The 27,583-nt window shown below is 40.0% G+C and overlaps 2 protein-coding genes across 2 annotated transcripts; both read left to right on the top strand.

Annotated features, from left to right (window-relative positions):
• The first annotated feature begins 3,136 nt into the window (after positions 1 to 3,136).
• Positions 3,137 to 4,433, top strand: LOC138351822 (mRNA decay activator protein ZFP36L3-like). Its single transcript, XM_069303832.1, has 2 exons — positions 3,137 to 3,473; positions 4,297 to 4,433. Exons 1-2 carry the CDS (start codon positions 3,137 to 3,139, stop codon positions 4,431 to 4,433), a joined length of 474 nt encoding a protein of 157 aa, XP_069159933.1.
• Positions 4,434 to 26,766: 22,333 nt separating this feature from the next.
• Positions 26,767 to 27,318, top strand: LOC138351821 (circumsporozoite protein-like). The gene has a single exon (XM_069303831.1). It carries the CDS (start codon positions 26,767 to 26,769, stop codon positions 27,316 to 27,318), a length of 552 nt encoding a protein of 183 aa, XP_069159932.1.
• The last annotated feature ends 265 nt before the right edge of the window (positions 27,319 to 27,583 follow it).

Genomic DNA, 27,583 nt, shown 5'->3' with positions numbered 1-27,583 from the left:
GATAAAGAATATTTACTGTACTTTAACACTAAACGCACTTGAAGTGAGCAGCGTAGCCACTGATGACTGATGGAGCGGGACCAGCTGCACTGAAAAAAACTAAGTCCAGCGCATTTTTGCTTAAACGCTGAAAAATCACAACTTTTATTCTGAAGGGAAATAACTAGTTTTACTTTACTAAACCATTCTAGCAATCACTGCAGACACCCAGGACATATATTTGCTTGCCAAAATTGAATTTTTTATCAAAAACTGCATTTTTACTCATATGCTGGACTCTGCCAATTTTCCTGCACTCGAACAAAAAAAATCTATCACCCTAATATTACAAAACTCCCTTAATTCGCAAAAATGGGTTTCTCGTTCCCAGATATAAATACATTATTATTTAATACTGATGCTGTATACAGAACAATACTGACACCTCGGGCGGTTTCAACACACGAATTCGACTTTTCGTCAAAATCCGAGGTTTTCACCTCAAGTGGACTCTGACAAAATTACAACACGATTTTCTCGAAAAATAACTGAATTCGGCAAAAATGTAATTATCACTGTTTATGCTTAAGAACAGAATTACGTCCCTTGTGCACACTTGAGGGTAATACTGGCCCTACAATATACATGAAACATGAGAATTCGAATTTTCGCCAAAATGTACGATTCTAGCCCAAACTGGACTTAGAAAATTTTCCACCTACGTTTCTACTGAAAACAGAATTCTAAGTCTAAAAACGCAATTCTACCGTCTTACTGGTAAAACTAGAAAATATCATTCGCATCGACTGGGGAATCCTAATGACACCCGGATCATACACGTGACCCACGAATACAAATTAATTACAGTTAACAACTTTCCGGCGTTGACTTAGCCGAAAACTTATCCCAAAATCCTTAGAAATATTTCCACGTGCTCTCTCAAACATTTACAACGAAAATTACTATCTCTTAACAAACTCCTTCACTAACTATAGTGACCGACATATAGCTCTAAGTTCAGAGGATTAACTACGCACTAGAAAACCACACCTTTGACTTAGACTAATACAACAGGGACTAGCAAAACTTAATGTACATACTTAGCCTAATATACAAGAAAATACTAACACTTGGGAAAAAAAATTTAACCGGGGATTGAATTTAGGGAAAACAAAATTAATCTCTAGAACAACGCAAATAAACGGAATTACTTTATAAGTTTAAGTATACTTAATTCAATGATACACTCGACTTAATCCTATAATTGCTCCTACCAGCTCGCCGTACCGCACCTAGCCTAGGGGTCTCGACCATCTAGATTCTAACAGAGCAACACTCAGCTTTCAGCAACAATTAAGACTAGAGACGACTCAACCTCCACTAAGTGTGCGATCACTTAGTCATTGAATCGCTGCTAGGTAGGTTACTAGTCCATCTCTCGGAGGCCGCAACGCTCTTCACGGATTTACGTTTTTCCCAGCGTTTTGGGTCGTCTAACAACGCCCTCGGACTATCTCCTGGCGTCCCACAGATAAATCCGCCCAGACAGCTCACAAGGAACTGCTGTTGAGAGTATGGCGGCTCCCAACACCTCTGAATCAATTGCAATGGGTCGAGTAAGGTACCCAGTCCAATCAACTCGGAGCGGTCTCCTACTCAATAATCTTAACAGCCTAATCAAACTAACTAAACCATAATCGTATCAGCCCGCACGACCACGATTCCCCAATCCCCACTCAACCGCACTGTTGTGAGGTGCACTGCTAATCCTGGCCCGCGGCTGACTCCCTAGCATCCACTCACATGTCCGATGGCTAGACGCGTGAGCCTTTCAACAATTTCAAACAAAATTGTTGAAACCACCGCTGTGCACCATTGTAACACGGTGAGGGGGTTCTCGAATGATCTTTTCTCCCTTTACTCTCCCTTTGCCCATATCTTACTTCTGTTCTCTACCAAGGGACCCCAAAACTTTCACTTAAGCCGACCCCGCGCCACGTGGTCTCAAGACGATTGACCGACTTTAGATTCTACAATCCGTATGACGTGGACTAGGCTTCTAGCAAAACCCTAGAGTCGCCTTTCCGCCGCCACCACCAGACCAGTTACCCTGAGCAATGATCGAGGTCTGGATCGATCATGCTAATCAATAACTTTGGGGCTTTATCCCCACTAGTAACATATAACCTTGGATCTTAAGTGTGGAATTAAAAATCAATGGGAATACTGAATTATGACTCGGTGTTAGAATCGGCGCCCAATTCAACTCTGCCTCGTGGGGACCACGTGACAAGGACAAATTCACATAAATATAACACACACATGGAAAATAATGCAAATGCAAATTAATAACTAATTAATTTATTCAAAACTAAAACAAACTGTAAGAAATGGCACTCCCTAAACTTGAACACTCCCTAATTGACCAGATCGGCAATGAGTGACCTATTCCCTACAATTACTCGTAAAGCAACTCTACCTTCGTCGACCAGCTAGATGTTCGTGCGGTCTGGAGGCTGATGATAGGAAGGCCACCTTCCCGAGCTGCTACTCAAACCACACTGATCTCTGCTCGGCAAGCCCTACCCAGACCAGAGCATTGTATCCTTCCGCCTAGTCTAAGTTTTACCAAGTTACTAGCACGGCTTAAGTTTTAACAACTAACCTCTGTTGCACTGAATGATCCAGATTGGTTGAATTATTTATCTGAAATTAAATTACACAAGCATCTTAAGGAAGAGCTACTCCCGATCACAAAATGGTTATTTGACCTTTGAGAAATAGAGGACATGGAAACCTCTGGTGACCTATGACCGCCAGGTCACTCCGCCTTATAGCCTAGTTCTGGCTCGTGACGTCACTGATAGTGACTTAACTCACGTCTTCTAATAATTAGAATACTTTTGATATTATAAATTAATACTATACAATACAATTTGAATACAAAATGAATAGAGGTTAATTTCTCTAAATAAGTGAATACTATAGAATGATTCCTTATACGAAACTATGAACAAAGACGCCAGCCATTTTGTGACTCAGACTTGCTAATCCCCAGTGGAATGGGTAATGTTGAGGTCAGGTCCCTACACGAGACTTCTGGAACCTTCTGGATAATTCTTACAACAAACCTAGTTTGTAACATGGTAATGACACCATGGCTGGTGGTGACGTCATGGCTGGTGATGACACCATGGCTGGTGGTAATGCCATGGCTGGTGGTGACACTATAGCTGTTGGTGATGCCATGGCTGGTGGTGACGCCATTGCTAGTGGTGACGCCATCACTGGTGGTGACACCATGGCTGATGATGATGCAATGGCTGGTGGTGATGTCATGGCTAGTGGTGATGCCATGGCTGGTGGTGAAGCCATGGCTGGTGGTGATGCCATGGCTGGTAGTGACTCCATGGCTGATGGTAATGCCATCGCTGGTGGTGATGGCATGGCTGATGGTGATGAGAATATGGCTGGTGATGACGCCATGGCTTGTGGTAACGCAATGGGTGGTGGTGACGCCATGGCTGGTGATGACACCAGTAGTAGTAGGGATGAAGAATCAGCAGTCTCTTTTTTGGGGGGGAAAAGAGGCCCATACAAATTCAGGGGGTTTCAGGTAAATTAGGGAAGAGGACGATACGGCACACCGGATTCAACGAACTTTGGAAAGAGGCCCATATGTCTTCAGGGGTTTCAGGTGAATTTGGGCAGATACTAATTTGGAATTAAGTAATTCTTATGAGGAAAATAATTTCTGAGATCTTAGAAGTTTGTTAAGAGTTCTTATGAGAAAAATACGATCATAGAAGATTGTTAAGAGATCTTATGGGAGAAATTCAAATTCCTCTTTAGCGCTTCATGGTTTTCAGGTGAATTTGGGCAGTCACAGATTTGGAATTAAGTAATTCTTATGAGGAAAATAATTTATGATATTTTAGAAGTTTGTTAAGAGTTCTTATGATGAAAATAAGTAGGAAAATATTAAAGAAAAATTCAGAAAAAAATCCAATTTAGGACACAGCATTTCCATGTAAAACTCTGCGGACATATTTTACCTGTTTTCAAAACCTTGTAATTTTCAAAGACCATTTTCAGGGAATATTGTCTTAAACGTTTTGTTAAGGAAAACAGACATCTTAGTCATGACTTTAAGTTTTATAATCATTTACGGCTGTTTCACCTGTAAAGACCCAAAAATAGTCAGAGACAGTTTAACGCTCAAATTTCATCAGAGGCCAGTTTATGCCTGAAAATAATCAGAGTCAAGTTTTACCCTGAAAAATAACAAGAGTCCTGTTGTTAACCTAAATTTTTCAGAGTCCACTTTGGGAGCAAAATTCTTCAGAGTCCAGTTTGTACCAGAAAATATTCAGAGACCAGTTGTAGACAGAAATTCATCAGAGTCCAGTTTATGCCTGAAAATAATCAGAGTCAAGTCTTACTCTGAAAATTAACAGAGTCCACTTTGTGCCCAAAAATATTCTGAGTCCAATCTGTGAGCAAAATTAGTCAGAGTCCGTTTGTAGACAGAAATTTGCCAGAGTCCAGTAAAGACCAAAAATTCATCAGAGTCCACTTTGTGCCAAAAATATTCAGAGTCAAGTTCATGATCGAAATTAATCAGAGCCCAATTGAAGACCAAAATTTGTTAGAAACCACATTTTCGCTACTAATAGCCCAATTTCCACGAAATTTAAACAGTCATATTCCAGACGTAGTGAAATATATGAAGTCAGTAAGCAAGTTCTAGCTCCTGTCTCCCTCCATAGTTCCCTCTCGTATCTTCGTTAATACCTATTCAATTTCCCTGAAACTTATACCCTCTGTATATCAGACACAGTAAATAAGATCAAGTCAGTTACTGAGCTCCAGCTCATGTCCTCCACCTTAGTTCAATGTTCATCAAATTAATTCAGATCAAGTCCCTCTCCAGTCTATCAAAGTAATCATCATGGCCTTTAATACCCTTTCTGTACTCAGCTATGTAATATTCACATGGTCAAATAACACCTTTACCTTCAATACCTTTTGTTTACCCAAGTAAGCAATAATCACACGGTCAAAATCTTACCTTACCCTTTCCCTCCCTTACCTTCTTATCCCCCAACTTATCCAAACCTTCAATAATCGTACTGTATTTGCATATTTTCTCTATATTCACTGTGTTCTTCGCATTCTTTTCCATGTTTTGTGTGTTCACTCCATGTTCTACAAATGTTCACAGCGTGCTCAGTTCATATTTTTTCACCAGTTTCCAATTTTTCTGTTTTCTACCATTTTCCTCGTATGTTCACTATGTTCTTTGTCACGTTTTCATGGACGTCATATGTTCTCTGTACAACTTTTATAGTCAATATTCATGTTCTCAATGTTCTTAGCTTGTTCTTCACATGTTCAGTGTTCATTTTTTTGTATTCCCTATGTTCCTTATTATGTCTTCATGTTCTCTGTAAGTTCATATTTCCTGCATGTTCACTGTGTTTATCAACTTTTTCTACATGTTTTCTGTGTTCCCCATATGTTCACTGTGTTCATTCCCTTATTTAGTCTCAATTTTTTATGTTCTTTGTTTCTTTAACCCTTAAACTGCGCATGGCGTATATATACGCCCTGAGTAACATGTCCCATGGTGCGCATGGCGTATATATACGCCATAGGGTGCCAGGCCTGATTCAAATGGCCCGCGGCTACACGGGGTTCACAGTAGCTTCCTCAGGGCTCTTGTAAACAGATGCCATTTAAAAAAAAAATCGTGGGCAATATTCTCAGGTGTGAGAGGCACAGTACTGTTGGAGCAACCAAGGCCGGCGCACGCAGCATGAGCGAACAGCATTGATGTTCAGCTTGTGACCACAGCATCGCCGAAAAATGTCAAAATAAATATATAATTGTTATTATTTAGCGATGACAATATTACAGATGACCAATGACTGTGATATAAATAACCAGGGTTGTGATAATAGCAGGATTGTTGTAATATTTAGCGCTGTGTGAGGAGTGATGCTGAGAGACGGAGGGAGACAGCATCGTTTACTGACTGTGTGGCCACCTGTTATTTACGTTCACCATACCAGGTCAGTGGTTCTCTATGGTGACTACAAATGTAGATACTTATATATAATGTGTGTATTAGTGTAATAACAGCAAAAGGATTATGCTGGGAGGAGCCATATGGGTGACGGAGGTGACGTCGTCTGCACGATTTCTCTAGCTGTTTAGAGGGTGGCCACTATGCTCTTTGGGCGCTCTACAAGCTTAGGTGTACAGTTACGGTGCATAAAACATGTAGATATTTATATATAATATGTGTATATAGGGTAATAACACTGCAAAAGGTATTGTTGGGGGAGAAAGTTTAGTGCGTGTGACTTTGAAAGTGTGAGGGAGCCGCCAGCCGCCATCTGTGTATAGCGACGACTCTTAGTGCCTGAACTAACTATATCAGCTTAGCTGTACAGTTGTGGTGAACAAAATATACACATACTTATATATAACGTCTGTATATAGTGTAATAACACCACAACTGGTATTGTTGGGGGAGAAAGTTTAGTGCGTGTGTTGAGGGAGTGGCAGCGAGTGGCTGGCTGGTGTGTGGCGGTAACTCCTCGTTGCTTTTTGACTCTCAATACCAACTTAGTGGTTCAGTATGGTGACCAAAACATGTCAATACTTATATATAACCTGTGTATAGAGTGTAATAGCAGCAAAACTATTTGTTTATTGTTTTATAAACATAATAATTGAATCACTAATATGCACATCATACTTTTGAGTATAGCGATTATTAACCACTTTTATTATATAAAAATATTACAATACACACTATTGAATAATATTACTGCAAAAAAACTAAGAAAAAATCAATCGGAGACATTGAAACAATTAGGTAATAATATCTTTGTGGCAACTCCCATCTGTCAACGCGGGTGACGCTGACCGGGTCTGACGACCGCTCTGTCAACGCCCACTTTTTGCCAGACTTCCTCGGTCAATTGCGCCCAAAATATGTCACCTACGATTTTTTTTTATTTTTTCCGTGCTCAGGGGACACAAATTAACATGTTTAGAAGACGAAAATTTTTTTTTTAATTTTTTTTTCTTGCGCACAGGGGTGTAAATGTCCATATGACCCCTGAGCAGTGTAAGGGTTAAACCAATTGTTTCTTCCATTCACTAACAAATTCTTTGTCAAATATTATCAACCGCAATACAGTTCCCCCAACAAATTTAGTCACCCAGTTTTATTTGCAAAACTATGTCAAAGTAATTCTCGTAGTTAACTTAATATTTCTTACCATCACTGTTCTTAACTAAAATAATCTTTCTCTTAGCAAAAAATAGTCAAAGGAAACCTTCCAATACTGTTCATAACTAACTTTATCCATTGTCAAGTAACTGAAAATAGTCTTGTTCATCATTTCTTAACAGCCATTATGTTTCGTCAAGTAAGAAAAAATAGCTAAAGATATCTTTCATCGCTGTTGTTAACTGACATTATACTTTGTGGAGAACAAAAAATAGTCTCCGTCATCATATTTTCATGTTTTTCCTCAACTAAAAATAGTCAAATGGAACATCGTTCTACACTTTTGTAACTAACAGTATACTTCAATGAGTAAGAAAAATAGTCAAAGACACTCTTCGAGATATCAAAGACTTACTCATTTCATCAAAGTTGCACTCAAAGACATCCTTTGAGATATCAAAGACACTCTTTGAGACATCAAAGACACTCTTTGAGACATCAAAGACACTCTTTGAGACACCAAAGTTACTCTTCGAGACATCAAGGCCACACTCAGATACACCCAAACTACTCTTCGTCCATCAAAGTTATTCTCAGAGATATCTAAAGGTATTCTCAGAGATATGTAAAGTTATTCTCGGAGACACCAGAGTCATCAAAACTTATTCTCAGAGCTACCAAAAGTTATTCTCAGAGTCATCACAGGTGTTGCCAGAGTCATCAAAGGTATTCTCAGAGTCATCTAAGGTAATCTCTAACTCACTCTCGTTCATCAAAAGTTGTTCTATATGACATCAAAGTCATCTAAAGTTATTCTCTGAACTATCAAAAATACTACTCATGTTCTCAAAAGTCTTCAAAGATATTCTCAGAGTCATCAAAGGTAATCTCTAACTCACATTCGTTCGTCATAATAATTTTCTAAGTCATTAAAGTTGTTCTCTAAGACATCAAAGTCATTCTCAGAGTCATCAACAGTTATTCTTAGTCATCAAAGGTAATTTCTAAGTCACTTTCATTTATCAAAGTTATTCTCTAAGTCGTGAAAGTTATTCTCAGAGACATTAAAAATTAATCTCAGTCATCAAAAAGTTAATCCCAGTCATCAAATGTTATTCTCTAAGTAACCTTTCGTTCATCAGAGAAGCTTTCTAAGACATCTTCGTTCATCAAAGTTGTTCTCTACATCATAAAAGTTATTCGCTAAGTAACCTTTCGTTCGTCAGAGAAGCTTTCTAATACATCAAAGTTGTTCTCTAAGACATCAAAGTTATTTTCAGAGTCACCTTCGTTAATCAAAGAAAGTCTCCTTCTTCCAACAAGTTATTCTTTAAGACATCTTCAGTCATAAAATTTCCCTCCAAAATATAACTAGTTCAGCTTTTCATATTAAACCTGCACTTCTGTAAAATATATTTTCTTAGACACTTTACCTTTAAAACTGTTCTTTGTACAACACTGCTAAAACCTACCTAACCTATCCTCCCCACCCAATGTTACTTACCTAACATAATGTTCCTAAACCTAACCTAGCTTACATAACCTAACCTAACTAACCCTATCCTTACTTAACTTAACCTAACTCACCCAACCTAACCTAACTTAACTAACCCAACCTAACCTAATTTGCATAACCTAACTTATCTTACCCAACATAACCTAACCTAACTTAACTTAAATAACCTAACCTAACTTAACTTGCTTAACCTAACCTAACTTAACTTGCTTAACCTAACCTAACTTACCCAACCAAACTTAGCTTGCATAACCAAACCTAACCTAACTTGCATAACCTAACCTTACCTAACTTAACCTAACATATCCTAACTTACCCAACCATACCTAACCTAACTTAACTAACCAAACCTAACCTAACATAACTTGCTTAACCTAACCTAACTTAACTTCCTTAACCTAACCTAACTTACCCAACCAAACTTAGCTTGCATAACCAAACCTAACCTAACTTGCATAACCTAACTTATCTTACCCAACATAACCTAACCTAACTTAACTTAAATAACCTAACCTAACTTAACTTGCTTAACCTAACGTAACTTAACTTGCTTAACCTAACCTAACTTAACTTGCTTAACCTAACCTAACTTACCCAACCAAACTTAGCTTGCATAACCAAACCTAACCTAACTTACATAACCTAACCTTACCTAACTTAACCTAACATATCCTAACTTACCCAACCTTACCTAACCTAACTTAACTAACCAAACCTAACCTAACATAACTTACCTAACCTATCATACCTAACCTAACTTACCTATCCTAACTTAACTTACCTAACCTAACTTAACCCAACTTACATAACCTAACTTACCCTTCCTAACTTAACTAACCCAACCAAACCAAACCTAACTTAACTAACCTAACCTAACTTGCATAACCTAACCTAACTTGCATAACCTAACCTAACTTGCATAACCTAACCTAACTTACCCAACCTAACCTAACTTACCCAACCTAACCTAACCTAACATAGCTTACTTAACCTATCATACCTAACCTAACCTAAATTAGCTTGTGTAACCTAACCTAACTTACCTTACCTAACTTACCTACCCTAACTTACCTAACCTAGCTTACATATCCTAACCTAACTTACCTATCTTATCTTAACTAACCTAACCTAACCTAACTTAACTTACCTATCCTAACTTAACTAACCTAACTTAACTTACCTTACCTAACTTACCTAACCTACCTTAACCTAACTTTGCTTACCTAACCTAGCTTACATACCCTATCTTACCTACCTTAACCAAACCTTGCTTACCTAACCTAGCTTACATACCCTATCTTACCTAACCTATCTTAACCTAACCTACATAACCTAGCTTACATAACCTATCCTAACCTAACTTACCTAACCTAACGTACCTTACCTTACCTTACCTAACTTAACCTAGCCTAACTTACCTAACCTATCCTTGTCTAACTTAACCTAACCTAACTTGCATAATCTAACTTAACGTAACCTAACTTAAAGTAAATTACCTAACGTAACCTTACATACCCAAACTGATGTAACCTAACTTACCTAGTCCAACCAGACATGACCTAACTTACATAATTATTCCTGCTTATCTTCTGTGTTTTGTCAATCAATGTCGCATATTCATTTGTTCGTTTCAATAGTTATTTTCTCAAATGATAATTTATGTATTTCATGTGCTATTTGTTAAAGATTGGGTATTTGATCATTTCAAAGGATTTTTGTTATATATGGGCATTTGTTCGCTTCAATTGTTATTTTTCTCATATAGTGGTTTACGCATTTCAAGTGCTATTTGTTAAAGATTGGGTGTTTAAGCATTTCAAAGGATTTTTGTTACATATGGGCATTTTACTTGTTTCAAGGGTTAATTTCTCAAATGGTCATTTTTGCATTTCAAGGGTTATTTGTTAAAGTTTATCACGTTGCTCATAAGTTGTATTTACTATGTTATAATTGTTCTTATTCTTCCACCCCTTAACCTAACCTCTTTAATCTTAGTGCATTCATTATTTTGGATATCATTTGTTCTTATTCCCCAACCCTTTAACCTAACCTTTCAGATGTAGTTTATTGTGTTTTGACGTATTTCTTGAATATATTATCCTTTTCCTAACCTTTCAGATGTAATTTTGTTTCTCCTTTTTGTATATTTTACCCTAACCCACCATCCCACTTAACCTTCCTTCCTTCTTTTACTATGTTTTCACATATAAGTTCATTCTTTATCATAGTAATAATATAAGTACAGTAGTAAAGAGACAGATGTACTAAGACTTGAAATTGAGAAAAACAAGAGAGCACGAGAGTGAGAGCATGGGATCAAAGAAGAGAGAATGAGAGTGTGAGAGCATGGGATCAAAGAAGAGAGAGAATGAGAGAGAGTGAGAGTATTGTAGCACTAAGACTTGAATATGAGAAAAAAAATAAGTGAATAAGAAAGAGTGAGAGCATGGGAGCATTAAGACTTGAATTTGAGAAAAATAAGAGCATTGGAGCAAATGAGTGAGACAGAGGGGGAGGAAGAGAGAGAGAGAAGAGGGAGGATAGAAGGAAGATATAGAGAAAAAGGGGGTTAGAAGGATGCAGATAGAGAAAAAGGGGGAGAGAAGGTGTAGGAGAAACAAAGTAAAAGAAGGAAGAAAGGTTAAGTGGGATGGTGGGTTTAGGTAAAATATACAAAAAGGAGAAACAAAACTACATCTGAAAGGTTAGGAAAAGGATAATATATTCAACAAATACGTCAAAACACAATAAACTACATCTGAAAGGTTAGGTTAAAGGGTTGGGGAATAAGAACAAATGATATCCAACATAATGAATACACTAAGATTAAAGAGGTTAGGTTAAGGGGTGGAAGAATAAGAACAATTATAACATAATAAATACAACTTATGAGCAACGTGATAAACTTTAACAAATAACCCTTGAAATGCAAAAATGACCATTTGAGAAATTAACCCTTGAAACGAGTAAATGCCCATATATAACAAAAATCCTTTGAAATAATTAAACACCCAATCTTTAACAAATAGCACTTGAAATGCGTAAACCACCATTTGAGAAAAATAACAATTGAAAGGAACAAATGCCCATATATAACAAAAATCCTTTGAAATGCTTAAATACCCAATCTTTAACAAATAGCACATGAAATGCATAAATGATCATTTGAGAAATTAACTATTGAAACGATTAAATGAATATGCAACATTGATTGACGAAACACAAAAGATACGCAGGAATAATTATAAGTTAGGTCATGTCTGGTTGGACTAGGTGAGTTAGGTTACGTCAGTTTGGGTATGTAAGGTTACTTTAGGTAATTTACTTTAAGTTAGGTTATGTTAAGTTAGATTATGCAAGTTAGGTTAGGTTAAGTTAGGCAAGGATAGGTTGGGTAAGTTAGGTTAGGTTAAGTTAGGTAAAGTTAGGTAAGGTACGTTAGGTTAGGTAAGTTAGGTTAGGATAGGTTATGTAAGCTAGGTTAGGTAAGTTAGGGTAGGTAAGCTAGGTAATGTAGGTTAGGTTAGGTAAGTTAGGTTAGGTTAAGATAAGGTAAGTAAGCTGTCATGACGCTGAACCCCAGTCATTCCAAACACAGCGATTACACAACACATAACACCTTGCCTCAGCAACCGTTACTACCTCCTATACTCCTACACACACCAGACCCTTGAGGCGTACCACTAGGTTTGTACTGGAACACAATGAATGAACATATGGAAGGTATTTAAAGGCCGTCGGGTTTTGTCATTTAATTACAAAGAATAGACTCTGACAAATAATACTATATTAATTAACATGCTCTATTAGGTCAATACACTTCCAATACCCATAGACCACTTGACCTCCGCGATCACCACCCACACTCGTAACTTCCGCCTAAGTCCCTAATACGGAATGATTACTACAACGCTCCACACCCGGTTAGTCTTACATTCAATACTCACATACTGCAGACTTAACTTCGTCACTAAGATCATATCAGGCTCTCGCATACCTGTCTGCTACACTTCGCTGCTGCCGCAAACGGAGAACCAGAGGACTTCTCAGTTCAACTCCCACAATCAGACTGGCTCCAATCAGCCATCTACCTCAACCATTTCACCCCGCCTCTCAAGGAAGGTATAATCCGATTAACATTATCCCTAGAAGCGGTAATCTTGTTCCTAGAAGCCTGAAGAAGAATAATTGATCTTTCCAGGAATTATTAATTTGGCTAAGTAGCTGCGGTCTTAATCACTTGACCTTTCTTAGATATATGATCCATAGTCTGTCTACTTAACATGTACTTCCAATCATTATTCGTTAAGTGTTGTAGTAATGATCCTCTAGCTAATAATTCCTACTAACTTGTGGATTACAACACCACTCCCCTCCTTAAACACGCATATGGCCCCATATGCATCATTGCAATGGTTCCATTAGTGCAAGGACCTGGAGGATGCACCCATCATATATGTACAACTAAAAAATCATCCAATAAGTTCATCATACACACGATGAAATAAATTAAAATTTTCCCCGACATGACTCACAACACTTCTCCAACATATACATTATATTCACATCATAGCATAGGTAAAATAGTCTGTAATAATTTTTCCCATCTCCAACAATGCACATATACCTAAACTGCTGATATATAATTACATACAAACATAACCATAAAATTACATGGACCAGAATGCTGGCACTTAACAGAAATGACACTAGTCATTAATATATACACACACATATATATCTAAGGTTCTTCATCCTTAGTAATAAGTTACTAACAATTTAACATCTTGCCCTGTACTGTTGACATAAGGGCTTATAATGGTCACACAATGTTTCACTGGCCTCCTCCACAATTGGCAGCATCACTTCTCTTGTCTTCGTGTCCTATGGTCGCTAGGTCATAGATCCTCCATGACCCAGACAAAACCCAGGCTGTCCAGCCTGGTGAATGTTGCCAATGTCCCATCGTTGCTCTGAGCTATCGTGATCCTGGCCTCCAGAGCAACGGAGATTCCTACCCCAGGGTCATGTTCCCTTGGGTCTGTGCTGACGTCTCGTTCCAGGGCACCAACCCCAGAACGCTGTAGATACCTCACAGCTCTCTGGTCATCCTTCCTTGCTGTGCTCACCACAGCTGTAGCACATTACTCTAGGCCCATCTGCCCAGAGTGTGTCCACCTGTATTCACACCTTCCCGACCGCTGTTCCTGCAAAATATTCCCTCGGAGCCCCCTGGCTCGATCCCATTATTACATGACACCCTTTCGGCTCCTTACTCTCTCCCCGTATATAGCCTGAGCGCAGCTGCAAAGCCATTGCAGCTGGCCCTTATCCCAGCTTTGATGTCAGGGGACGAATTTCGCCTATAACGTCACGTTGGCTTCACTTTCTCCCCCTTTTTTTCTGGAATTATTGAGTGTAGCCTCATGGCTTCCCTTGTACTCTACCTGAAGCTCTGTGACATGATCCCGGGGGACCTTCTCAAGCCTAACACTCAGTAATGGTGCCGATGAGGTAATATACAGTATATACATACACATACATTATCACAATAAATACCTCATTAAAATAATTTCACAACTAATGTCACTAAAGTATCATACTGCCACTGGCTCGCCTCTAGCGAGATTCCTGTAACAACTTAATTAATGAGAATTTAGTATATCTTCTTGACTCGCCCACTGCAACCACCAACACCTGAAATTTTGAAATTCTACATTGTAATCTTATCCATAAGACTTACCCACTCCGACTTAATTAATGAAAATTTTAATGAAAATAACGAATTTTTATTAGTCTTTTATGAGTCTTGTAGATATATGGACTTGGCTCGCCTACTGCAGCCACCAACTCCTGCAATTATCCACATTTCATCTTATCCATAAGACTTACCCACTCCTACACACAATTACCTCTGGTCATCCCAACCACTGATGACCTCAATATAACGCCACACAACCCTACAACCACTTCCTGCGTCCTAACGCACCGACCTTGCTACGCCAATACTCACCTTACCGACCACTACCTGGCGCCCCTGCGCCACCATATACTCCACAACATCACACTCCATACCAGGCGTCCAAACGCCAACAACACAACACACACGGCGTCCCAAACGCCATCAACACAACACTCGGTGTCCCCAACGCCCTCAACACAACACACGGCGTCCCCAACGCCCTCAACACAACACACGGCGTCCCCAACGCCCTCAACATAACACATGGCGTCCCCAACGCCCTCAACACAACACACGGCGTCCCCAACGCCCTCAACACAACACACGGCGTCCCCAACGCCCTCAACACAATACACGGCGTCCCCAACGCCCTCAATACAACACCCGGCGTCCCCAACGCCCTCAACACAACACACGGCGTCCCCAACGCCCTCAACACAACACACGGCGTCCCCAACGCCCTCAACACAACACACGGCGTCCCCAACGCCCTCAACACAACACACGGCGTCCCCAACGCCCTCAACACAACACACGGCGTCCCCAACGCCCTCAACATACACACAGCGTCTTCAACGCCCTCAACATACACACAGCGTCTTCAACGCCCTCAACACAACACACGGCGTCCCCAACGCCCTCAACATACACACAGCGTCTTCAACGCCCTCAACACAACACCCGGCGTCCCCAACACCATTACCACCACAGGCATATGCCTTGCGCCAGAGCGCATCAAAACACCACGAGACGTCACCACCAATAACACCACCAATAAGTAACCAGACGCCACACACACTCCCTTTTCTCTCGTAATCCGTTAATTACCTGACCAACACTCGTCAGGCATAATTTCTTGTGTAGTGGCCACCCGCCACACTCTACCACCTGCGTTAACATACTTCAATGCTAATGTCTACAATACACCCGGTGTTACAACAACCAGTTATGCTACACATGCTACACCTTGGCGCTACAATGCCAACAATGTCATGCACTATACTACATCCATAATATCAACAGTCAAAACATGCACATTTCACTACAGTAAATACTATGCATTACGCTGGCGTTTAATAAGCCACTACACGTGCATTACACTACACACCCCGGCGTACAAACGCCAATACACAACCATGCACTACACTTGGCGTCCAACCACCAATACACAACCATGCACTACTCCCTGCGCCACACACCCCCACCAACGGGACACGCTCCCCATGTCCCAAGGTAACACTCTCCATAATGCTACCTGCACCCACTAAAAATCTCCATGGCCCTCTCCATGGTACACTAGACAGCGAACCCCAGACGTCAAATTATGCGTCGCTCGCTATGCGAAGGCGTCCATAATTCACTGCGCCTATTTTCTGTATCTACACCTGACAACGCCGGAACTCGCACAGTACTTTAGGTAATATTTCATTATCCTTAAAATATTCGATTTACACGTTACATGAAATTTAATTAACTTTAAATTACGTAGTTTAACGCTTAATTTCACCTTAGCAACGGTTTCTCACTATTTCCGCCTTACCAACGATATAAAACAAGCTCCAAGGTGCGGCTCGCTTGGCCCACCCATCGCTTAGCCCGCACATGGCCGCACATGGCCCACGCTGGCCCACATTCACCAGAGCTAGTTTACCTCGCCACGCTGTATAATTCGCACTACGAACACTGTATAATCCGCACTACAAACACTGTATAATCCGCACTACGAACACTGTATAATCCGCACTACGAACACTGTATAATCCGCACTACGAACAGTGCACTTGTTTTGGATCCCGATGCTTCAGTGATCCAGACTTGCCTCTTAGCCGTCTCTCGTTGCGGGAATCTGGAAAGAAAGAAATAAACCCCACATGTGCCCCACAATGGCCTAGTCCCTTTAATTAACTAACTCCTCTGACCTGGTCTCACCTGACCGTTCTTTCCTCCGTCTAGTAACCACCATTCTCGCCACAACCCGACGTCTACCATTTCCCGAACATTCCCTCACCAACTAAACCAGAACCACACTTCCTTCATCTCGCAAAGTGTTCCAAAACCTGTTTGCGCTGCCACCAAATATGTCGTCTACCAATTTCCTAACATTCCCTCACCAACCAAACCAGGAACACTATGAAGGGACATATCGAAGATATTTAAAGGCCGTCGGGTTTTGTCATTTAATTACAAAGAATAGACTCTGACAAATAATAACATATTAACATACTCTATTAGGTAAATACACTTCCAATACCCATAGACAACTTGACCTCCACGGTCACCACTTGCACTCGTAACTTCCTCCTAAGTCCCTAATACGGAATGATTACTACAACGCTCCACACCCGGTTAGTCTTACATTCAATACTCACATACTGCAGACTTAACTTCGTCACTAAGATCACATCAGGCTCTCGCATAGCTGCCTGCTACACTTCGCTGCTGCCGCAAACGGAGAACCAGAGGACTTCTCAGTTCAACTCCCACAATCAGACTGGCTCCAATCAGCCATCTACCTCAACCATTTCACCCCGCATCTCAAGGAAGGTATAATCCGATTAACCTTATCCCTAGAAGCGGTAATCTTGTTCCTAGAAGCCTGAAGAAGAATAATTCCTCTTTCCAGGAATTATTAATTTGGCTAAGTAGTGGTGTCTTAATCCCTTGACCTTTCTTAGATATGTGATCCATAGTCTGTCTACTTAACATGTACTTCCAATCATCATTCGTTAAGTGTTGTAGTAATGATCCTCTAGCTAATAATTCCTACTAACTTGTGGATTACAACAAAGCTAGGTTAGGTAAGTAAGGTTAGGTTAAGGTAGGTTAGGTAAGTTAGGTTAGGTTAGGTTAGTTAAGTTAGGATAGGTAAGTTAAGTTAGGTTAGTTAAGTTAGGATAGGTAAGTTAGGTTAGGTTAGGTTATGAAAGCTAGGTTAGGTAAGTTAGGCTAAGTTAGGTTAGGTTATACAAGCTAGGTTAGGTTAGGTATGATAGGTTAAGTAAGTTATGTTAGGTTAGGTTGGGTAAGTTAGGTTAGGTTAGGTTGGGTAAGTTAGGTTAGGTTAGGTTGGGTAAGTTAGGTTAGGCTATGCAAGTTAGGTTAGGTTATGCAAGTTAGAGTAGGTTAGTTAAGTTAGGTTAGGTTGGGTAGGTTAGGTTATGCAAGTTAGGTTAGGTTAGGTTGGGTAAGTTAGGTTAGGTTAGGTTGGGTAAGTTAGGTTAGGTTAGGTTGGGTAAGTTAGGTTAGGTTATGCAAGTTAGGTTAGGTTATGCAAGTTAGGGTAGGTTAGTTAAGTTAGGTTAGGTTGGGTAGGTTAGGTTATGCAAGTTAGGTTAGGTTAGGTTGGGTTAGTTAAGTTAGGAAGGGTAAGTTAGGTTATGTAACAAGTTAGGATAGGTAAGTTAGGTTAGGTTAGGTATGATATTTTAGGTAAGTTATGTTAGGTTAGGTTTGGTTAGTTAGGATATGTTAGGTTAAGTTAGGTAAGGTTAGGTTATGCAAGTTAGGTTAGGTTTGGTTATGCAAGCTAAGTTAGGTTAGGTTAGGTTGGGTAAGTTAGGTTAGGTTAAGCAAGTTAAGTTAGGTTAGGTTAGTTAAGCTAGTTTAGGTTAGGTTATGTTGGGTAAGATAGGTTAGGTTATGCAAGTTAGGTTAGGTTGGGTTAGTTAAGTTAGGTTAGGTTGGGTAAGTTAGGTTATCTTCTTGAGGATAGGTTAGGTTAGGTTATCTATAGGTTAGGTTAAGTTAAGTAAGGATAGGGTTAGTTAGGTTAGGTTATGTAAGCTAGGTTAGGTTTAGGAACGTTATGTTAGGTAAGTAAGTAACATTGGGTGGGGACGATAGGTTACGCAGGTTTTAGCAGTGTTGTACAGAGAACAGTTTTAAAGGTAAAGTGTCTAAGAAAATATATTTTAACAGAAGTGCAGGTTTAATATGAAAAGCTGAACTAGTTATATTTTGGAGAGAAATTTTATGACTGAAGATGTCTTCAAAAATAACTTATTGGAAGAAGGAGAGTTTCTTTGATTAACGAAGGTGACTCTGAAAATAACTTTGATGTCTTAGAGAACAACTTTGATGTATTAGAAAGCTTCTCTGATGAACGAAAGGTTACTTAGCGAATAACTTTTATGATGTAGAGAACAACTTTGATGAACGAAGATGTCTTAGAAAGCTTCTCTGATGAACGAAAGGTTACTTAGAGAATAACATTTGATGACTGGGATTAACTTTTTGATGACTGAGATTAATTTTTAATGTCTCTGAGAATAACTTTCACGACTTAGAGAATAACTTTGATAAATGAAAGTGACTTAGAAATTACCTTTGATGACTAAGAATAACTGTTGATGACTCTGAGAATGACTTTGATGTCTTAGAGAACAACTTTAATGACTTAAAAAATGATTATGACGAACGAATGTGAGTTAGAGATTACCTTTGATGACTCTGAGAATATCTTTGAAGATTTTTGAGAACATGAGTAGTATTTTTGATAGTTCAGAGAATAACTTTAGATGACTTTGATGTCATATAGAACAACTTTTGATGAACGAGAGTGAGTTAGAGATTACCTTAGATGACTCTGAGAATACCTTTGATGACTCTGGCAACACCTGTGATGACTCTGAGAATAACTTTTGGTAGCTCTGAGAATAAGTTTTGATGACTCTGGTGTCTTCGAGAATAACTTTACATGTCTCTGAGAATAACTTTAGATGTCTCTGAGAATAACTTTGATAAACAAAGATATCTTAGAAAGCTTCTCTGATGTACGAAACGATACTTAGAGATTAACTTGATGACAGTATTTAACTTTTTGATGGCTCTGAGGACAGCTTTGTTGAATAAGGATGTCTCAGTTAGCTTCACTGAATAACGAAGGAGACTTAGAGATTAACTTTGATGACCGAGATTAACTTTAGAAGTCTCTGAGTATAAGTTTAGATATCTCTGAGAATAACTTTGATGGATGAAGAGGAGTTTGGGTGTATCTGAGTGTGGCCTTGATGTCTCGAAGAGTAACTTCGGTGTCTCAAAGAGTGTCTTTGATGTCTCAAAGAGTGTCTTTGATGTCTCAAAGGATGTCTTTGAGTGCAACATTGATGAAATGAGTAAGTCTTTGATATCTCGAAGAGTGTCTTTGACTATTTTTCTTACTCATTAAAGTATACAGTTAGTTACAAAAGTGTAGAACGATGTTCCATTTGACTATTTTTAGTTGAGGAAAGACAAGAAAATATGATGACGGAGACTATTTTTTGCACTTCGCAAAGTATAATGTCAGTTAACAGCAGCGATGAAAGATATCTTCAGCTATTTTTTCTTACTTGACGAAACATAATGGCTGTTAAGAAATGATGAACAAGACTATTTTCAGTTACTTGACGATGGATAAAGTTAGTTATGAACAGTATTGGAAGGTTTCCTTTGACTATTTCTTGCTAAGAGAAAGATTATTTTAGTTAAGAACGATGATGGTAAGAAATATTAAGTTAACTACGAGAATAACTTTGTCATAGTTTTGCAAATAAAACTGGGTGACTAAATTTGTTGGGGGAACTGTATTTCGGTTGATAATATTTGACAAAGAACTAGTTAGTGAATGGAAGAAACAATTGGTTTAAAGGAACAAAGAACATAAAAAATTGAGACTAAGTAAGGGAATGAACACAGTGAACATACGGGGAAAACAGAAAACATGTAAAAAAAGTTGATGAACACAGTGAACATGCAGGGAATATGAACTTACAGAGAACATGAAGACATGATAAGGAATATTGGGAATACAAAAAAATGAACACTGAACATGTGAAGAACAAGCTAAGAACATTGAGAACATGAATATTGACTATAAAAGTTGTACAGAGAACATATGACGTCCATGAAAACGTGACAAAGAACATAGTGAACATACGAGGAAAATGGTAGAAAACAGAAAAATTGGAAACTGGTGAAAAAATATGAACTGAGCACGCTATGAACATTTGTAGAACATGGAGTGAACACACAAAACATGGAAAAGAATGCGAAGAACACAGTGAATATAGATAAAATATGCAAATACAGTACGATTATTGAAGGTTTGGATAAGTTGGGGGATAAGAAGGTAAGGGAGGGAAAGGGTAAGGTAAGATTTTGACCGTGTGATTATTGCTTACTTGGGTAAACAAAAGGTATTGAAGGTAAAGGTGTTATTTGACCGTGTGAATATTACATAACTGAGTACAGAAAGGGTATTAAAGGCCATGATGATTACTTTGATAGACTGGAGAGGGACTTGATCTGAATTAATTTGATGAACATTGAACTAAGGTGGAGGACATGAGCTGGAGCTCAGTAACTGACTTGATCTTATTTACTGAGTCTGACATACAGAGGGTATAAGTTTCAGGGAAATTGAATAGGTATTAACGAAGATACGAGAAAGAACTACGGAGGGAGACAGGAGCTAGAACTTGCTTACTGACTTCATATATTTCACTACGTCTGAAATATAACTGTTTAAATTTCGTGGAAATTGGGCTATTAGTAGCGAAAATGTGGTCTCTAACAAATTTTGATCTTCAATTGGGCTCTGATTAATTTCGATCTTGAACTTGACACTGAATATTTTTGGCACAAAGTGGCTTCTGATGATTTTTTGGTCTTTACTGGACTCTGGCGAATTTCTGTCTACAAACGGACTCTGACTAATTTTGCTCACAGAGTGGACTCTGAATATTTTTGGGCACAAAGTGGGCTCTGTTAATTTTCAGGGTAAGACTTGACTCTGATTATTTTCAGGGATAAACTGGACTCTGAATATTTTCAGGCATAAACTAGACTCTGAAGAATTTTGTTAACAAAGTGGACTCTGAAGAATTTAAGTTAGCAATAGGACTCTGTTAATTTCGGTATTTTTACAGGTGAAACAGCCGTAAATGGTTATAAAACTTAAAGTCATGACTAAGATACTGTTTTCCATAACAAAACGTCTTAGACAATATTCTCTGAAAATGGTCTTTTTACAAAATTTGGTCATAAACATATAAATAAACTTCTATGATTATTTGAAACTCTGAAATATTTTCTTAAAACTGAACTCTGAAATATTTGAATTTCTCCAGTAAGAACTCTTAACAAACTTCTAAGATCTCGGAAATTATTTTTCTCTTATGAACTATTAACAAACTTCTATGACATTATTTTTCTCATAAGAATTCCCTAATTCCAAATCAGTGTCTGCCCAAATTCACCTGAAAACCATGATATGCAAAACGGGATTTTTTAATTTCTCCCATAGGAACTCTTAACAAACTTCTAAGATCTTATTTTCATCATATGAACTCTTAACAAACGTCTAAAATCTCAGAAATTATTTTCCTCATAAGAATTCCTTACTTCCAAATCTGTAACTGCCCAAATTCACCTGAAAACCATGAAGCGCTAAACAGGATTTTTTTTCAAAACAAAAAAATCCTCTTTAGCCTTCACCCATACTTCTGCCACCATGGAAGGTTGTAACGCGGGGTGGGGGAAATAGCTGTATCATGTCCATTATTCCACCCCTATTTAACTATTCTAATGGGGGAGTGGGGGAAATAGCTCTCTTTTGTCCATTATTCCCCCCCCCCCCCTGCCAGTTAGCTAATCTAAAGCTCCCTCCAGAGTCCCTACTGCAGCTCTCTAATTCATCACCTGGTGACCTAGGTATTTGATTACCTAGGTGTCAAGACCACAAGGCATTGTAACCTGATCAGGTACCCGTGACTCAAGAGAACTCTAGAGTAATTCACTGAAACGAACGAATCAGAGAAACGAAAGGAAAGAGATGAATAAAACAGTAATTAGTGAGGGTTTGGGGTGAGGGAGGAGGGAGGACTAGGCGGGAGGAGGGAGGAGTGTAGTCAGGTAAAAGGGAGAGAGGGTACGGAGATGAATAGGAAGTAGTGTTAGAGGTAGAAGTAGAAAAGTAGATAGTAGAAGGTAGACTGCCACCATCCATTCAAGACCATTATATACAAGACAAGGAATGGAACTTGTCGGTATCACAAAATTCTCTAAAAGTATCAACAGGTCATCATTAGCATGATTTAACTGGAATCGTGTTCCAGACAAGATTCTTTAACTAAAGAGTACTCAACACTCTATTTTGCATATATCATAAATTCCAAGAACTTGGGAACACAATTAATGTAAAATTAAAAGTAAATGAATCAATTATTTATTTAGCATGATAAATATCAGAATTCCAGCAATCGAACTGAAGGTTCATTTTTACTGTACCTAGTGAGTCACTACACCAGAATTCGAGACCATTACAACCGTCTTTCCCCTGATTGTCACACAACACTAGTAAACACGACTACGTCACCTTTCATGATCAACTCACCAAGTGTCTGCCTATAGCTGGCTTGAGAGGGGGGGGGGACTGTAGTTGACAGAGACTGTCCACCCCGTCCGGCTGACAGCCTCTCGGTTCTGCTCTGCTGGCTGTTCTCCTATCTCCTGTCTCTCTGTCTATCTCAGTGTACAATACCCTGGTATATATTGGGGACCAACTAGCTAACTCCGCCCACAAGTAGATAGCCCCAGGCACTCTACCAAGCCACACCTTAAATTGGCGGCATGTTTGAAGGTCACCCCTGGCTAGCCGCCTACAATTATGAGATTAGCGGAGACCATGTCAACTTCCCATGACCTGACCTTGGTCACTTGGTGGTCATTAACACGTAGAGGTGAGAGTTTCTTAATTACTAGGGGCCGCCAACCTGACGCCTTTCGACATCTTGTCTGTGACTTCTTGTTCTAGTAGTAGTAGGCAACCTTCAGTCTCGGAAGACTATGGAGTTGCGCCCTGACAGGGCGCAAAGCCTGAGTAGGTAGATTTGAAGGAGAAGCTGTTACCCATGCAGCAGGTCCCTCCTCTCCACGTTGCTGAAATTATCCAATAGAAAGGCAAATGCCAATACACATGGTTCCAGCAACGCTGCAGGAGCTGCCAGAACGAGGTCGACGTCAACAACGAACTGCCTTAGGGGATCCAACTCTGGGTTTTTCCTCGAGGTTGGCTCCTGAAGCTTTTCCCAAAAAACGGGTATGGCCGCAAGGTAGCGGAGGTTTAAAATCAGGGTTTTCCTTCCCCTAGATGGGCTGCCTTCCCAGGCTATCGAGTCCCATCTACCCGGAGCAGCTGTTTTTAAGGCGCCAGAGGCACGCCCTCACCCCTTCTCCTGTCGGTAAAAGCAGTTCCGCCAAACTTAAAGACTAAGCCATCCGTGCAGGCCAGGAGTTGGACTTGGTTGTCAGAGGCTATTGGAGACGCATACCGTATAGGAGCATTTTATAGGTCATGGGAGCTCGTCCCCCATTACCACTCCCTGGCTATGACAACCCCTTGGACTCCTGTTCTATATATATATATATTAAATTCAAAACCACTTTACGGTGTTACATCTCCCTTTCCCCCCTTAATAAAGTTTTTGCAACACTGCTAATGCCAATAAGCTGGGTGGAAAAACTTTATAAAAAAAAATTACATCCTAGCTAAACAATTTTTCATCATCCTACTCTAACAAACAAAAATATGTTTTTGTTTGACAAAATGTTTTTATGTTTACACAGAGACAATTATGTTTTTGTTTACCCAAGTTTTGTTTTGTTTTTGTTTGAAAAATATGTTTTTGTTTACCCAGAGACAATACTACATGCGGCCCAGGGGAAACTCAGAGAAAAACAAGGGCAGAGCTACTCAGACCTAGAACCAAGAAGTGGAAGACAAGAGATGGATTCTTCCAACCCTTTTTTTCCCCGGCCTTGCAGCACAGCTTAAGATAAAACTCCAGGAAGTATGGACATGGATGAGGGAAACGTACAGTGAACATCCATCCTGGGTAAAATTCCCACAAAATCCTCCCATGACCGCCTGGAGGCGAGGTAAGTCTATAAAGGACCACCTTGTTAGAGCAGGTGTGCAGGTAGATCATCTAAACCGAACTCGGGGGGGACCAGCCCCCGGTTACAGTTCAAAGAAATGAAACTTACTGACCCTAACCTAACCTGACACAGGTTTGGTGTGCGACCTGCATGGAGGCGGAGTATGCAGTGGTTAGGAGGGGCCTACAAGTACGACCGACATCAGTTGTCTCTGGTTGGGCAATATCACTGCTTGGTCTTGTAGATATTCCTGTGATGCCTTTCATCAACACAACTGCATCAGTCGCCTCTCTGTCGTTGAAGCACAACAACGCAGTGGAACTGTACTTCTTGCACTGCGCACAGGACCGTGGAATTCGGTTGTCCCAACTGATCTTGAATTGGCCGTACGTCCGTCACCATGATTGCCGTATCTTGGGGTTCTTCACAGCATAAAGGGAACTGCAAGTTTCGAAACCTCCATGTAGTTGGAACCGTAGAATCCATTCTATTCTCAGCCTCCCTGTTGCTCCAGCACGCCTCCTTCAGAGAGCCACTTCAGACAGCTACATCAAGTTTGCACGACACAGGGATGAATCACTCAACAGAGCAACATGCTTGCTGGAGCGGCGGCCAGTTAAGGCAAACGATTCTGTCTTGCAATTACGCTCCATGCAATGATGCTGACACCTAGAAGGAACACTAGGCATCATGTTCTAGCTTGGCCTTATCTTCTCCTCTTCTAGCCCTACCACTTGAGCTGGGCGGTACAGCGACGGTCTCGCTTCATGCAGGTCGGCGTTCAATCCCCAACCGTCCAAGTGGTTGGGCACCATTCTTTCCACCCGTCCCATCCCAAATCCTTATCCTGACCCCTTCCACGTGCTATATAATCGTAATGGTTCGGTGTCGGAAAATCCGACACCATTTAATATATCATACAGATAATAGCTGTATTGTATAAACAAGTTACCCATAGAAAACGTAACTTGTAGTGGAATTACCGTCTATAGAAAACGGGATATCATCACCACATACTATTATAATTCACCAGCTATTCTGCTGGGAATTATTCTTAAATACATTAGTCTTTGGACTTTACCATCATAAAACATCTCATATAAATTAACTTAATTATCAATATTAAAGTAGAGTAAATGTGACCCTTCTATCACTTTCTGTCATCTGGACAATGTAAGCCAGGCGTCAGTGAGGAAGGAGGGGCAGCCATTGTTGATACTAGACCAGAGGCTCACGGGAGCAAATTCGGCTCCTGTTAATTTTACTTGGACGTAGTGTTATGGAAACCAAAGGTGTACCATTATCAACACGCTGTCAACAAATCAAGTTAAGTGTTCTTCCGAAACCCATGTATCTTTCATTTATGGCCATTAATGTCATTATATAGGGTGATCCGGTTAGAGCACGTGGTAGCCTCAAACTAAAGGTAATTAAGCCAGGTCTTCATTGTTCCATGTACAGTATTTTCTCTGATATACCTGTCATATATAGGATTCTGGCATTATAGCTAGCGCCCTTTTGACAGGTCAAGACGAGGAAGCATGCTTTGTGCATCAGTTACCAGGGTGATGGAAGCTACCTCAAAGAGGGAAAATGTGGTGTCTACACCCTAGTTATACCTGGTGGACTAACCTGCTGTACTATAAGATAAGGAACCTCTTCAATGTATGTAGTCTAATACTGTAGTTTGATTGGCTGCATATATATAAATTAAATTAATATAAACCCCCCCCCCTAATGTGTAGAGGATCGATTTGTGAGATTATGAGATTATTGCAGAAATACAGTCCACTTATCATTATACAAATTGCTATCGAAGTATATAAATTAACGTAAATATAAATTCATATAAATTAAATAAATATAAATCTCACAGGTCGGTTCCCACATTCGGCGCTTTCCCCTGATAACTCCCTTCCCTCCCTCCTCCTCTTCTTTCTTTTTTCTCCCATGGGTCTTTGAGAAGCGACCTGGGGTCCAGTGGGGTCCGTCCATCCTGGGGTCCAGTGGGGTCTGTCCATCCTGGGGTCCAATGGGGTCCGTCCATCCTTGGGTCCATCCTGGGTGGACCAATGTTGGTGGGACAGACTGGGGTTGTTGTTGATCCTCTCTGGTGGTCACGATGCAATAGCAGGTGGTGACACCATGGCTGGTGATGACACCATACCTGGTGATGACACCATGGCAGGTGGTGACACCATGGCTGGTGGTGACACCATGGCTGGTGATGACGCAATGGCTGGAGGTGCTGACATGGCTGGTGGTAACGAAATGGCTAATGGTGACGCAATAGCTGGTGGTGACGCCATTGTTGGTGATGATGCCATGGAAGGTGATGACACCATTGCTGGTGGAGACACAATGGCTGGTGATGTCGCCATGTATGATGGTGACTTCATTGCTGGTGGTGATGCTATGGCTGGTGGTAACGCCATTAAGGGTGATGACGCCATGGTCTTACTACTACTCCACGGAGACTGGTGTGACGATGCTATGGCTGGTGATGACTCTATGGCTGGTGGTGACGCTAAGGCTGAATGTGAATCCATGGTTCCTGGTGACGACATGGCTGGTGGTGACGCCTTGGATGGTGGTGACCCTATGGCTGGTGATGACAACATGGCTGGTGGTGAGGCCATAGCAGGTGGAGAGACCATGGCTGGTGGTGAAGAATCTCCTCTCAACTCCTTATATTAACATTTACTAATAACACTAACACGTAGAATTAAAATCGTTGGTGTATCAGGCATGATATGCTAAATCAGGCATGATTTAGATAGAAATTACCCAGCCATCTTGACACCAAGCATCGATAGCAGACTGAAACATGAAGTCTTCCACGAATGTTAGAGATTTATAGAGTTCAGTTAATTGTCCTTTCTTTCTAAAAATATTGTTCATTATGAAAGAAGTATTCATTTCGTGAATTATGTGAATACCTCTTCTCGCAATTGCCTTGCGA

Source organism: Procambarus clarkii, chromosome 51 (genome assembly GCF_040958095.1).
Source record: "Procambarus clarkii isolate CNS0578487 chromosome 51, FALCON_Pclarkii_2.0, whole genome shotgun sequence".
In the NCBI taxonomy this organism is placed as follows: Eukaryota; Metazoa; Arthropoda; class Malacostraca; order Decapoda; family Cambaridae; genus Procambarus; species Procambarus clarkii.
This window is presented reverse-complemented; position numbering and strand designations above follow the sequence as displayed.

Coding starts and splice junctions, on each gene's coding strand:
- LOC138351821 (XM_069303831.1), top strand. CDS start 26,767: ATGGCTGGTGATGACACCATACCTGGTGATGACACCATGGCAGGTGGT.
- LOC138351822 (XM_069303832.1), top strand. CDS start 3,137: ATGGCTGGTGGTGACGTCATGGCTGGTGATGACACCATGGCTGGTGGT. Junction 3,474..4,296: donor TGATGACGCCATGGCTTGTG/GTAACGCAATGG, acceptor TAAATTTTTCAG/AGTCCACTTTGGGAGCAAAA.